The sequence below is a fragment of the Halichoeres trimaculatus genome, unplaced genomic scaffold (assembly GCF_033239565.1).
Source record: "Halichoeres trimaculatus isolate MK-OKI-2021-1 unplaced genomic scaffold, fHalTri1.1 fHalTri1_scaffold_4, whole genome shotgun sequence".
NCBI lineage: Eukaryota > Metazoa > Chordata > Actinopteri > Labriformes > Labridae > Halichoeres > Halichoeres trimaculatus.
Genome location: NW_027437182.1, coordinates 38678764 through 38693500, shown reverse-complemented (window position 1 = coordinate 38693500; position 14737 = coordinate 38678764). Strand labels below are relative to the sequence as shown.

The 14737-nt window shown below is 42.1% G+C and overlaps 1 protein-coding gene across 5 annotated transcripts in view; it reads left to right on the top strand.

Moving 5' to 3' along the window:
- Positions 1-272: 272 nt before the first annotated feature.
- Positions 273-14737, top strand: part of LOC141789539 (lysine-specific demethylase 4A-like) — a 64737-nt gene continuing 50272 nt past the window's right edge. For 4 of the 5 annotated variants that reach the window (XM_074669002.1, XM_074669001.1, XM_074669005.1 and 1 more), the window contains exons 1-2: positions 273-563; positions 4789-4954. In XM_074669002.1, coding sequence (XP_074525103.1) covers positions 559-563; positions 4789-4954 — 171 coding nt within the window. In that variant the 5' untranslated portion in view covers positions 273-558. Of the gene's footprint in view, positions 564-590; positions 815-4788; positions 4955-14737 lie in introns of those variants that run through there. The other variant, XM_074669003.1, reaches the window with a different exon arrangement.

Genomic DNA, 14737 nt, shown 5'->3' with positions numbered 1-14737 from the left:
AAACTAAAAAAGCGTCAAAGATTAATAACATTTTAAATTTCACAATACTATAGAATTACCACATGTACCATTTCAATTCAAGAACTGAACACTTTCAACACAACGTGATGGGAGTGGCGATGTAATTGCAGTGAAAATTTAAAAACCATTCGAGCACTCGAGGTAGAAGCCTGTGGAAGTGAGAGACTTTGCAGGAGCCAATCACATGGGTTGGGGGCGTGGATTTCCCGATTTCATCCTAGGGAAAAAAAACTCGCCTCCGGAGAAGTCCCCCTAGGTAAGATGGCCGACCAGTGACGACGCCGGCGAAAGTCCCATGAGCCATCTAGCCTTTATATAAATCAGTTCACTGGAAAGCCAGCAGTACGGATGCACTCGAAATGTTGGAGGGGGCTGGCTCAGAGTCAGACTGGGTTGTACAGGAGAGTTTCCTCCAGGAGCAAATGTCTGTCAATTATCTAACTCAAAGCTAACTTTTCGCGATTTCCTACCCGAACACATTTGCTCCCTCCTCTCTTCCCTGTATATCTCCGTGAAGGGACAAGAGGACTCGAGTAAATGACGTAAGTGTGAATGTGAAACTTTAGTGCTTTGGAATCTAACCTCCGTGGAACATCATATTCTTCGTCAGACCATGATTAGCCGGGGACAACGAAGGCCCATCCCACTGAGTAACGTGTAAACAAATAGAAACTGAGCATGCGCCACTATAGTAATGGAGGACTGTTCTTTACTGCCTTGTCTGGTGAAGTCTGTGTTGTATCATCTCTGTTTGTGACGACGAAAAAGACAACTCGTCCACATTTTGGAAACTGTGAGTTCTTTCTTCTTCCTGTAATCATAGCTTACGCAGAGAGTTCTGTCCATCGACCCAGACGTCGATTTGAGGTGACAATTACTTTCTGGTTAGAGGAGAATGTTTGGGTAGCTGTCAGACATCAGAGACTTGATGCTAACGTGCGCTTGTACTTGTTACGAATATCTATGTGGCTTGAGCGACCACTAGCTTCCTCTGACCCATAAACGTATGTCTGTCTCTCTATGTCTGTCTCTGTTTTTTAATTTGTGTATCCGAGAGAGAGAAAGAGAGAGAGAGAGAGAGAGAGAGAGAACCAGCGATCGCAGTGAAGGTTTAAGGTTTGAAGAGTAAAACGCCCCAGTAAAAAACAAAACAAAAAACTTTCTATTAAGCTGTGTTATCTAGCAGAGAGTTAATCCACTTGTGCATTTCATATGACAAGTGGTACTCAAAGTCCCCCCAAAAGCAGCTACCCATTGTAAGTGTTATCTAACGCAAAAGCTGTTCCTGTAAATGTTGATTTTTCAGAGGAGAAGCCCGGTCACAGGGCCAACACATAACCCACTAAAGATCAGAAACACGGCCTCGCTCTCTGTCACAGGTACACACATCTGAAGTTTACTTCCGGTTTGGCTGTTAAAGTGACATTTGAATAACCAAATTATGCTTGAAAAAAAAAACGTGCTTCATAGACCTTAAGATCTAGAAAATACTTCACTCTGAGGCTTCAGAATTTTTAAAACAAAGTTTTGGATTATTTACACTAATGTTTGAAATCCTCTTGTAGCGTTTGGTTATGGTTTTATGCTTCATTCTTCATCCCTTTTTTCACCCTACAACCAAAATGGATGCTAAAGAAAGGGCCTGAAATTGGTATGTAGAACCTTTTATGCTCAATTTGTCATTTATGAACGATAAACTATGACCCATTCCTAAGCACATTTTGGAGGTTGAGTGAGTTGGTGACCAAGGTGGTGAGAGAGTAAACTTAAGTCCAGCTGTAAAGTTTATTGGCGGCTTTTGCAGATTTTATTCACCAGTAGATACATACACCACATCATCATAATTACTATTATCAGTATACTCTATCTGGATATAGGGATGTATGGAGAGAATTTTGATTTGTTATAATTCAATCAAAAAGAATAGATTTGAAACCAAAAAATGATTTGTAAGCAAAAGAAAATAAGTGAGAAATAAAAAAAATTGAGATCAAAACAGAACAGGTTGCAATTGAAAAAAAAGTTGAGATCAAAATACAACAGGTTGCAACTGAAAAAAAATTGAGACCAAAGCACAACAGGTTGCAATGGGGAAAAAAATAAAATAAAACGGAGAATATATTTCTTTCCATTTTGCTTATAAATCAGTCCTCTTTGCTTTCAAGTTGAAAGCCTTCTCTTGAAAATCAGTCCTCTTTGCTTGCAAGCTCCAAAGTTTTGCTTGCAAATTCTACTGCACTTAATGGGCGGGGCCTACGAGAGAGAATAGCTTCTATTGGTTGGTTTGACCTGGCTTCACCGAGTGCAGGCGCCAGCTACCACTTCCCTCTTACACAATGCCTAGATGTAAGTTGATAGCCTCTGGCGACAGTCTGCCGTACACCAACAACAACAACAAAAACAAAAACAACAACAATACAATGAATTATAATGACATAAGTTAGCTAAGTTAGTGAGTGATTGAACATTTTGTTACACGGTACACAGGGTGTCATGGTTCCTACACAACAGTAGAGGGTTTTCCCCAGTGTATTACAAGCCTGGCGGGCGCCCCCACCCCAGGCTAAGCATTGAATATTAATTTTTTAATTCACTTTTTGCACTCCATCAACACATGATCAGGTGTCTTTGTCATCACCTGGCAACGTCATAACTTTGTTGAGCATAATCGCACATAACGGGACATGTCACGGACGTCATGCTCATCAGACCGCTGCTTCACCAGCTGAACGCGAGGTCTGCACAGAGCCGACTGCGTTGTCCTTAACGAAAACCGGGCCGCGGCTCCACAAGGCTCAGCCAGCCACTGTGGCATGGCTGCTAGCTGTTAGCACAGAGCTCAAAGCTTCTGTGAGCTGAGATGCTCACATCTCACGCGCATGTGAAAATGATCCAGCAATTTAAAATAACCTGTAACCAGCAATATTGGTGCCAATAGTCTGATTTTAAAATGTGGATTACAATCACCCATATGTTTTGAAGGGAGCCTCACAGCCCCTTTAACCTTAAGATTTTGTTTTTTTAAGACATATTGTTCTGTAAACTATTGGATTTTTAGTTTTCTATTGATCGGGACCAAGGGAGAAAAGATCAGCACCTTTTTTGTGGATTACTTTTTTGTGTTTCTTTCCCTTCTGGGACCTTTGGAGCGCAGGACTTAAGGACAATGAAGTGCGGTCCTGGCAAGCAGCTTTAAAGCCACACACACACAGTTAAAAAGAGAAAATACATTAAAAAGAAGGAGGGTGGCCATTCTTTTGTTTGTTTTTCATTTAGGGACTATTTTGTGTTAATTTTAAAATGGAAAATGTTTGGTTTAAAGGTGGGTTTCATTTACAATTACATTTTGTGTTGATTTAAGGTGCTGAGTGCTTTTAAGGCTTTGAGTTAACCCTTATGACTACTTAAAAAGTTTGATTTCTTAGGGAGAGTTGAAAATGGTTTGAACTAAATTGCCATTGTTTTATCTTTACTGAAGCTGGTTTACTTATAGTGGTGACATTTGGAAAAGAAAGTGTTTTAAATGGCGACAGAGTTTAGTCATTGACGTTGTGCAACCATTTATAGAAGTTTATAGAAGTAAATCATGTTTTTCAGCAGGGGTAGGCGGGGTCTGGTCGTTAACTGCTGTAGGTGGGAGCGGTGTGCTCTTTGGATGAGAGATCAGCATGGATATGAGGAGAAGATGTGAGATGACAGAGGCAAAGTGAGACGCTGCAAGTTAGAAAAGTTCAGGCAGCTCACTCTCCAACACAGTCTCACACAACTCTCCAATTTTCAGTTTTTATTACTGAATTCTTTTATTGATCTATTCTATAGGCTTTTTTCTTTTACTAAAAGTAGTTTAAATATGTCTTGCATTTTGTTAAAAGAGGGTGAAATATCTTCTCAGGGTTAGTTGTCATCATTGTGCAAATGCATGGCCTGGGGAAATTCTAATTTTGTTTGTATTGTAAGCATAAATTTGAAAAGAAAATATTTATGAATCTCAGATTTTTGCCTCCATTTATTTGCAGTTTTAGCATATACTTGTGTGTGCGCATTGTTGGTGATTCAGGCCCAACGTTACGGGTTCAATGCCAGTTCCTGCAATCACATTTGTGTAACAAAAAACACCTATTTGTTACTTAGCACTTTGCAGCATTTAGCAAGTCACAATCATAGACTGTATAAAACATGGACCTAGTCTTGCCGGCGTCACCTGTCAGTTACTGAAACGGAAAATGAAGCACATAGGCTCAAGCGGCCATATTGCTAGTGGCAAGGGCTTTGCCTCCAGCCATAGGGCGCCAGCCGACATGTGACCCTCAGCTGTGCCTCTCATTGGGGGAGCTATCTTAATATCCTCTGAACGGCCGCGCTAGAAAAAAATTCACCCCCCGTACAGTGGGTGCCGGTAGTAAAATTAGCGACTCAGACAGGAGATGTTTATTGAACCAGGCTGTAAATAGGTTAATTTCTGCTTTGAAAATGGCTTTATTTGGCTTGGTGTGTATGTGACTTCCGCTACTTCCGGAGTCAGCCTCAAGTGAACACTCCAGAAACAGCAGACACACACACACACATACACACACACACACACACACACACACACACACACACACACACACACACACACACACACACACACACACACACACACACAGAGTCTAAACCTAAAGCAGCATGACTAAGAGCTGGTTGAGACTGTGTCTGACTGTGGCAACTGATACTACTGCAGGGTACAATAGTTTATTGAGTTTTTACCCTTTTTCATTCACTTATCAGGGTTCAGATCCAAGGAGCAGTCATCACAATGGCCACTGATGTGCCATTCCAGAGTATGGGTCCCAGGCTAATGACCTTCACACCCTCCATAGAGGAGTTCAAGGATTTCAGCTGGTACATTGCCTACATGGAGTCACAAGGGGCCCACAAAGCTGGAATGGCAAAAGTAAGTAGTCTGTCAGAAATCAGCAAACACAAAATGCAATTAATTTTTTTCCCCACAATCTATCATTCTATTCTAAAGCATTCTTTATTAAGTGGGGGAATTGACAGTATAATAACTAGAGAGCAATAGGGCTGCAACTAACGATTATTTTTAGTGTCGACTAATCTATCAATTATTTTTTCGATTAGTCGATTAATCACGCTTATTTTGAGTTTCAACCTAATTTGGCCTTTAAAAGGTGCAGACCTTTATAATTCAACCTGTGTTTTGCATTTTTACTGCATTTACCCAGAGTTAGGTTCTCACCTCTGATTGGTCAGCCCTGTGTCACGTTTGTTTGTTTGTTTGTCTTTATTTCATTCATGATGACGTGAAAAAATATAAGTACTAGGCTATACAAAAAATAAATAGGCTAAATCTCAAACTGAATGAAGCAGGGAAATTAAGTTGTTGTACGCAGTGTTGGACAGACCGCTTATTAGTGACTTTGGGCTCGTTTTCTAATGTTTATTTGCTCATTGGGGCTTGCTTTGCTCTCTGTGCGATCCCGTCTGACTCTCCCCCAACTCTCCATGACAACGCGTCAAGTTTCGTTTCTCTACATGCGCGACTTCCACTTCGCTCATGCACACTCTGCCCCTCCTCCTCCCCGCTGAGTGTTACCGCTGCAGTGTGAGCTTGAGAGTGATAAATTTCCTCTCTTTTCAAAAGTTAGGGGGATTTTTTACACTAGTTTGTCACTTAGAACCTTAAAAGAATTGTTGGTAACAGAGAGTGAAGGAGACTCTCTAGATCACGTTATCAGACGCTAAACTCTGGGAGCTGTCAGGCTCCGTCAGAGCCTCTGTCAGCGCACAGCGCTCTCTGGAAGTGGAGATTTTTTCTCATCAATATTCCTCACGTATGAACTTAGTGATCTTTTCCCATAAAAGTATCCAATAACACAGCACCTCATGGTGTGAACTGAAGTTACAAATGAGTATTACCCCCTGGTATTTGATTTCACCATGCGACAACAACAATAAAAATAATAATACGACGCGTCGACTATTAAAATTTGCGTCGATGAATTTTTTTCGTCGACGTAGTCGATTATGTCGACTAATCGTTGCAGCCCTAGAGAGCAACAATGAACAGTGCAGTGTTTGTTTGTTTTTTGTTTTTTTTTAACAGAAGCAGGAGCACTTGTGGTATGGTAAGAATGTGAGGACTTTCTAAGTGATCTTGAAGAAGTCTCCCTTCTAGATATTCCCAGCAAGGGCAAGCACAAGTGTCAGTGGCAGCCTCTTGTGTGACCTGCTGGCAGCTGCCAATGGGTCACATGTGAGGACAGTACAGAGATGGCTGCTATGGTGCCTGCCAGTAATGTACTAACCTCTTGTCATTTTCCTGGCAGTTCTGCTGTCACCTCACCTCATAAGTCATTACAGTGAGACTGATCATCAGCCCCTGGTAGGGAGAGGTCAGTAACTACAGGCCATCTCTTTTCAAACCTTTGTGTTACTCACTCAAATCCAAAATGTCCCCTGGAGGGCACTTTTATTCAAACCCATGTGTTACTCATCCAAACCCTAAACACCCCCAGGAGGCAGAGGTAAGTCACTACAGGCCACTTCAATTCAAACCTATATGTTATTCACTCACATACAAAAGCACACCCTGCAGGCAGAAGTCAGTAAACAGCAGCAAAATGCCCTGCTCCCACATTTAAGAAGAGAACCTGCTAAGAGAAGTTTAATAAATTGAAAGATCTACAGGCAGACATTATTTTGCTACAAGAGACTCATTTATCAGAGACAGCAGTGGGTTTACGCTCCACTTTACAGTTCCCTCATGTGTATTCATCCTGTCTCAATTCCAGACGAAGAGGTGTAGCCATCTTAATAAATAAAAGGTGAATTTTCCTGATGAGAACACAATTACTGACCCAGAAGGTTGATATTTGATAGTTACATTAACCATTTAAAATACGAAGCTATCCATTGCTAACATACACTAACCGGCCACACCTGTCCAATTGCTTGTTAACACAAATTTATCATCAGCCAATCACATGGCAGCAACTCAATGCATTTAGGCATGTAGATGGGTCAAGATGATCTGCTGCAGCTCAAACTGAGCATCAGAACGGGGAAGAAAAGGGATTTAAGGGACTTTGAACGTGGCATCGTTGCTGGTACCAGACGGGCTGGTCTGAATATTTCAGAAACTGCTGATCTACCGGGATTTTCACACACGACCATCTCTAGGATTTACAGAGTATGAAAAGAAAAAGAGAAAATATCCAGTGAGCAGCAGTTCTGAGATGAAAATGCCTTGTTGATGCCAGAGGTCAGAGAAGAATGGCCAGACTGGTTGGAGCTGATTGAAAGGCAGCAGAAACTAAAATAACCACTCGTTACAACCAAGGTAACCAAGAGCATCTCTGAACTCACAAAGATAGGCTATAGCAGCAGAATAGATGCTTTCCTAGTTAGCAGCTCGAGAATGAGAGATAAATTAGAAACTAGTCTCCATCCCATTACCATCAGTGACCATGCACCAGTCTCATTCACTGTAATTGATAAGAAAATAAAACCACCAACGAGAAGCTGGAGATTTAAGAGATCATTACTTGAAGATCCGAGTTTTATAAGTTACTTTGAAAAGAAAAAGGTCTCTATATATAGAAAATAATGATCTACCAAACACCTCAGCTTGTGGTCTTTGGGAAGCAGGAAAGGCAGTAATGCAAGGAAAAATAATTTCATCCTCATCACACAAGAAAAGAGAAGAGAAGCAGTGAACATCTGAATTGGAGTTGAGAATCAATTTGCTCGGAGAGGTGTACAGGGCATCCCCTGAAGAGCACATACTGAACTGTATTAGAAAGGCTAAACTTGAGTTGAATGAAATAATCGAAAAGAAAAGTTAGTTTATGCTGCAAAGATAGTGCTTGGAGAACTTTGGAATTAGCAATTCCTAGATTCCAAGCCAATCGGTTTAAGGCAAACAAAGAAAAAACAACCATCATCTCTATTAAGGATTCAGCATGAAATATCACCCATGACCCTGACAGAATAAAAAACACCTTTAGGAATTTTTGTAAGACACTTTATTTATCACAAATAAACCCACCAGACAGCAATATTGAAGAATTTCTGAACGACATTTACCTTCCAAAACTGCAACCTGATCAGGGAATGGCTTTGGACTCATGCCTCACAATATAGGAACTCCATAAAGCACTACAAGACATGCCCAGTAATGGTGCGGCCACACTAAACGCGAATTTGCGGCGCGATTACATACAAAGTCAATGCAAAGACGCGTTTAGCCGCCGATTCGCCTTGGGCGGCGCGATTGGAGCGCTCACGCGTTTGGGCGCGAATTCGCTTGAGTTCAAAATATTCCCCCACAACGTCATTGTTTTGACGACGTTGGGGGGCAACTGCCGCCTGCTCCGGCTCCAACTCCGCCAGAGGATGGAGGAGAAAACAATCTGTGTGGTGTGTCATCATCCAGAGTTATACGATAAGACGTGTGTACTCTACAGAGACCGGAAAAACAGGAGCAGGCTTGGTTGAAAGTCTCTGAGGAGACAGGTTTTGAATGTAAGTTCTGAAAACATTCGTTCCCAGCTGGATCTGCCAGTCCGACTGTGTTTTCCTCAGCGGAGTTTTGAGCCTAATAGAGAGGAGGAAAGAGTGGGGCAGGGGCAGAGCCAGGAAAAAGATGGAAGTTCTCTGTGCTCCTCTCTTTCCTCCACCCCTTCATTATCCCCAGGGAGACCTCCGGGAACATGGGTCGGGGGTTCAGGTGGTCGGGGGTACGGGGGGTCGGAGGTTCGGGGGATCGGGGATGAGATCGCAGGGAACAGCCAAGCAGGGCTGGTGGATTACCAGGGAGAGGCAGCAGGCATTGATTGTGATCTCCAAAGCTTTCACACACTCTCCTGTCATGCTTTGGAAACCACAGCTCATTGTTTTTCAGATGCTCTTTTGGACTTTCGGTCTTTAAATGAACAAGCTCTTTACTCCGCATGCGCAGTACCGTGCATTCGGGTGTTCGCGCCTCAGCTTGTCAAAAAAGTCCAGCCGCGAGACTCGGGCGTTCACGCGGCGCGTGACAGGCCATTCGCGTGAGTAAATTTGCGTGTTCGCGTTTGTTGTGGCCGCGGCATAATAAAGCCCCAGGTCCAGATGGTTTCCCAGAAGAATTCCATGAGGCATTCTAGACCATGCTGGGACCTGCATTTTACAAAATGGTCTCAGAGATCAAGAGAAAAGGTGAAATACCTAAAAACATGAATTCAGCTCACATTACCCTGCTACTAAAACCAGGGAAAGACCCCACACTTCCTCCCAGTTACCAGCCAATATCATTAATAAATGCCTACTTCAAAATAATCTGCAAAGCCCTTGCCAGAAGATTAGAACCAGTAACTCCTCTTATCATACACCCTGACCAAACAGGCTTCATAGAGAGCAGACGTTCTTCCACTAATATGCGCAGACTAATAAATCTGATAGATTATGTCACCTCACATAATCTAGAATCCACAATCATCTCCTTAGATGCAGAAAAAGCATTTGACTGCATTAACACAAAGTTCTTATTTGCGATACTGAACAAATTTGGATTTGGCCCCACTGGTGGAAGATTTTATATGACCAAATGCATGCATCAGGACAAATGATCAAATTTCCCAAGCTTTAGTCTGCAAAGGGGTACCAGACAGGGCTGCCCACTCTCTCCCTCACTTTTTGCTGTCTTTGTTGAACCCTTAGCAGCTAGTATTAGACAAAATAAAAAAAATGAAAGGTATTTACAGTAAAAGTATAGAACACAAGACGGATCTTTATGCTTACTTTTCCTCCAGAACTCACAAACGTCTCTCTGTCTCTCATACAATCACACTCATTAATACATTTTCATCAATGTCTGACTACTCCATAAATTGGTCCATAACTTCTGTTATCATTATCAACTGCACTTTCCAGAATATTCCAGATAATACAATACATTCAGGTAATATTCGATGTTTAGGAGTAAACATTTCCCCCAGTCTCTCTGAAATAATAAAACTAATCCAAATCCAGCTTTTAAAAATAGTTGAGGGCGACCTCGCACGGTGGAAATCCTAACCCATATCACTCATGGTTGGTGGCGACTTGCCACCATATAAATGATGGTTCTGCCTCGAGTAAATTATCCGTTCTCAATGATTCCCATCAAACCTCTTTCCACCTCGCTTAAGTAATTGTACTTATATATATCTGTAATTTTCAGTGGAAAGCCAAACTACCATTTAAAAACTCTACAAAAGACTAGAAACAATGGTGGTTTAAATTTGCCCGATTTTCACCACTATTTCCTAGCAATCAGAATGCAATATATCTCAAAATGGCTAAATCCCAACCAACTGGATGAACCATGGTTTAATGCAGAGAAAGTACTTTGTGATGGCGTAGTAATTTCTAATATGCCATTTATAGCTCAACTGTCAGATATCATAAATGCTTCAAAAACATCAACATCAACTCCACTCTTACTGCCTGGTGGGAGTTTCTTAAACTAACCATGTCTTCACTCATTGCAAGCTTACACCCATCTGGAACAACCCTGGCATCCTGCAAAATAAGAAAAAGAGAAACTTTGCTCAGTGACATAATAAAGGGATTATGCACTTTGAACAAACAATTTAGAACAGAAACTTCATATCATTTGAGAAACTCACTATACAATTTGGAGTCAGTAACACCAAATTTTTAGAGTACCAACAAATGAATTCCATAATAAGTAAGAAATATGATTCAGACTAGCTGGATTTACAACTTCCTGTTTGAGTTGCCGAATTGATCAATCTCAGTGCCCCAAAATTGTTATGAAAAATATATGGAATACTAGTCAAGACAGAGAATTCCATTTCACCCCCAATGCTACAGTGGGAAACAGATTAATCTACTAGTTTTGATATTAACTTTTGGTCACAAAGACTTTTGCACACAATTTAAATGACTAAAAATTCAAACTTACAACTTATACAATACAAAATTATCCACAGCGTCCATTACTCTGGACAAAAGATGTTCAAAATGGGTTCAACAAAATCAAACATTTGTTGACATTGCACCAATAATGTACCAGACAGTGACAGCTGGCCAATTGAGGGTGCTAAGGCGCCACCCCACCGTCATTGCCATCAACATTACCTTGAAGAATGAGACATTAAAAGAGAAAAAGAAATAATGGAATACAATGTCCTGAACTATATGTATATATTTATATATTTAAATTTGCACGATGAACATTATATATTTCATGATGAGTAAAGGTTTTTAATTCATCTGCTGTCTGTTTTAAAGTGCGGTTGATTGACAGGTCGAGCCGCGGGAGTAGGAGACGATCAGATGGAGACGTCATTTTTCTGCTCTCTTTGGGAAGGAAGTTGTAGTTTGGCTTGCTTTCCTCTCATTTTCTAAAAACAAACAGGATTTCTCCACCACCAACAAACCTGAAAGCCTATCAGCTTTCATACCACTGTCACGATGTGCCTTTGTGCAGGGGGGTGTCCAGACTTTCAAACTGAGGGTAGTGGCGTAGGTAGGGGTGGCCAGGGTGTGCTCAGTACTTATTTGGTAAAAATGTAGTAAACATAAATGTGCACCAGCCAGTCTAATGAAATTAAAGCAGTTTTTAAGCCTAGATAAAAAAAAAAAAAAGATAAACTTTTAAATCACACAAAAAACAGGCAAGGCTTCAGGGAAACACTGATGTATCCAGTTTTACAAAGTTGCTCTGGTTTTACAAAGATGCTCTCTTCACTGCCAAATCCACATATTTTGCCAACCTAATTAGGATGGGAGAAGCAAACTCAAAGACTCTGTTTTCTATAATCAATGCCATCCTTCAACCACCTGATTTTCATGCTCCTCATATGCTCTCTGCTGACTACTGTAAAACTTTTCTCTATGTAAAAATTGTACATATACATCACCAGCTGTCCTTCACTTAACTCTCAGTAGCCAATGCACTATCTCGTCCTGTTCTCTCTCTATTTTCCTGTTTCCAACTCCCAACTGTTATCGATATTTCCAGTCTGATTAAAAAATTCAAATCTTCTACATGTCAGCTTGATCCCCTGCCAACCACCTTGGTTAAATAGTAATAATAATGATAATCATGATAATATTGATAATAATAAAAATAATAATAATAAAAACAATAATAATAACACATTTTTTTTGGAAAGCACTTTATATACAAAGAATCTCAAAGTGTCACAGAGCGACAGATAAGATGAAAGCATAAAAGACTCAAAATTTAAAAGGGGGAGCCTTTAGTAAAGTAAAAGCTTTTCTAAATAGGTAAATCTTTAGGTCCTGTTTAAAAACGTCTATACTCTGTGGGGCCCTCAGGTGGACAGGAAGGGTGTTCCACAGCCTCGGAGCTGCGGCAGAGAGGGCCAGATCACCCATGGTGATATAGGTGACCTTGTATTCAATTCTGAGTAGAACGGGGAGTCAGTAGAGAGTTTTCAGAATGAGGGTGATGTAATCATATTTGCGGACCCTTAGCAAGATTATGGCAGCTTTTTTTTTTTTGCATACACTGTAGTCTCTAGATGCTTTTGCTGGAGATTCCAATCTCCAGCAAAAGCAGTATGATCCAAAGCTTTGGATCATCCTGGGCTGTGCGGCTGTCATCCATTGTCGCTCGACGGGGTCCTGGCTAATGGGCAACTCTGGTGATCCAGGCTACTTCACTGTCATCTCCTTCTAAACGCTCGTCACATCAGTGCTCCCTCTGGTCGACTCCAACTACCCTGCCAACCTCGCCACATCCACAGAGGATCTGGTCGCCGGTTTGTTTTGTCCATACACAGAGATCATGATAACTCTTACCAGCCAGTGACATCTCTCTGGTCTGCACGCGCTGTGTCGCTCAACAGTGGCATGATCAGAACACCGCTGCTACGAACACTAAAGACAGAGGCGGTCTGCTGGACAGAAAACCAGGAGTGGATCACAGCGTCCTCCGCCCCCTAAAGGGATTGAACTCTGCTTCTCATTCCACATTGGAACTCTTAAATGTTAGGCCACTATCAAACAAAGCTGGACTTATTAATGACCGCATCACAGAAAAGAAAATAGACATTCTCTGTCTTACAGAGACCTGGCAACAGCCAGATGTTTTCTCTGTCCTCAATGAAGCCTGCCCCCCTGGGAACAACTACCTCAGCAAGGCCCGGACCACCAGCCGAGGGGGTTGCCTCGCTGTTTTTCACCGCAGCACTTTTCGAACCTCCCGTCCCACATGTCACATGTAGTTTTGAACATTTGTTTTTTTTAATTGCGAACACATCACAGCACATCACACCACCTCTGCAACCATAGCGCTTATCTATCGCCCCCCAAAACCACACCCATCACTCCTCTCTGAAGTTCACTATTTTCTTATCTCACTTTGCACCTCACACTCCAACATTCTGGTATTGGGGGATTTCAATATCCATATGGACTCACCCTGAAGTCGATCGGCTGCTGACTTCAAAAAGATCCTGGACTGCCTCAATCTCCACCAATCTGTTGTTGGTTCCACTCACACCATGAGCCACACATTGGACCAGGTCATTACTGACTCCATCCACATCTCAGACCTTCAAATCCAGGACATTGGCATTTCAGACCACCACGCAGTCACCTTCAAAATCCCTCTCCCCTCAACAAACCACAATGCCTTATTTCCTTCAGGAACCTCAGGAAAATTGACTCCACCATCCTCAGCCAACATCTCCATTTCCTTTCTCCTCCTTCTAACACATCAGTTGCAGACGTCATGGATTACTACAATAACGCTCAGGCTCTACTTGACTTTCATGCACCACTGAAAACCAGGACAGTCACGTTCACCTGCTCCGCCCCCTGGCTCACAGATGAGCTGAGACACTTAAAAAGGACTGGTCGTGTCCTGGAGCGGGCCTATGTCACATCTGGGCTGACGGTGCATAAGTTGGCCTACCGGGAACATCAACGGAGATATGCCAAAGAACTCTCCAAGGCCAGGTCAGCACATTACTCCAACATCATTAACAATAACCCAGGTAACTCCGTGCAACTCTTCACCACCATCAAACACCTCCTCAAACCTCAGGCTTCACCACACCACAACCAAACTGTGACACAGTGCAACAAATTCATGGACTTCTTTTCCTCCAAAATACACAACATCCGTGCATCTCTCTCCCTCACCAACAGTTCTGTCCCAAAACATGACATTGCACCCACCACACAACCGTCTCACTTTTACCCCACAGTGCAGCAGGAGGTCGAGAAAATCATCAGTAAACCTAAATCGTCCACATGCTCCCTCAACCCCCTCCCTTCTCCCCTGCTTAAAGCTCATTGCCACTCCATCAGTCAACCGATTACAGACATCATAAATCTCTCCCTTCAAATCGGCAATGTTCCAGTCAGTCTCAAAACAGCCGTCATCAAGCCCCTCCTCAAAAAATCCACTCTTGACCCCGAATCTCTGTCAAATTATAGACCTATTTCCAACCTCCCCTTCATCTCCAAAACTCTTGAAAGAATTGTCTCCATCCAACCTTACGACCATCTCAAATTTAACAATATGAATGAAAAATTTCAATCTGGTTTTCGCCCCGCTCACAGCACAGAGACAGCTCTCATCAGAGTCACAAATGATCTCTTGATGACCTCTGACTCCGGCTTCACTTCCCTCCTTATCCTTCTCGACCTCTCTGCTGCATTTGATACTGTTAATCACCACATCCTCCTT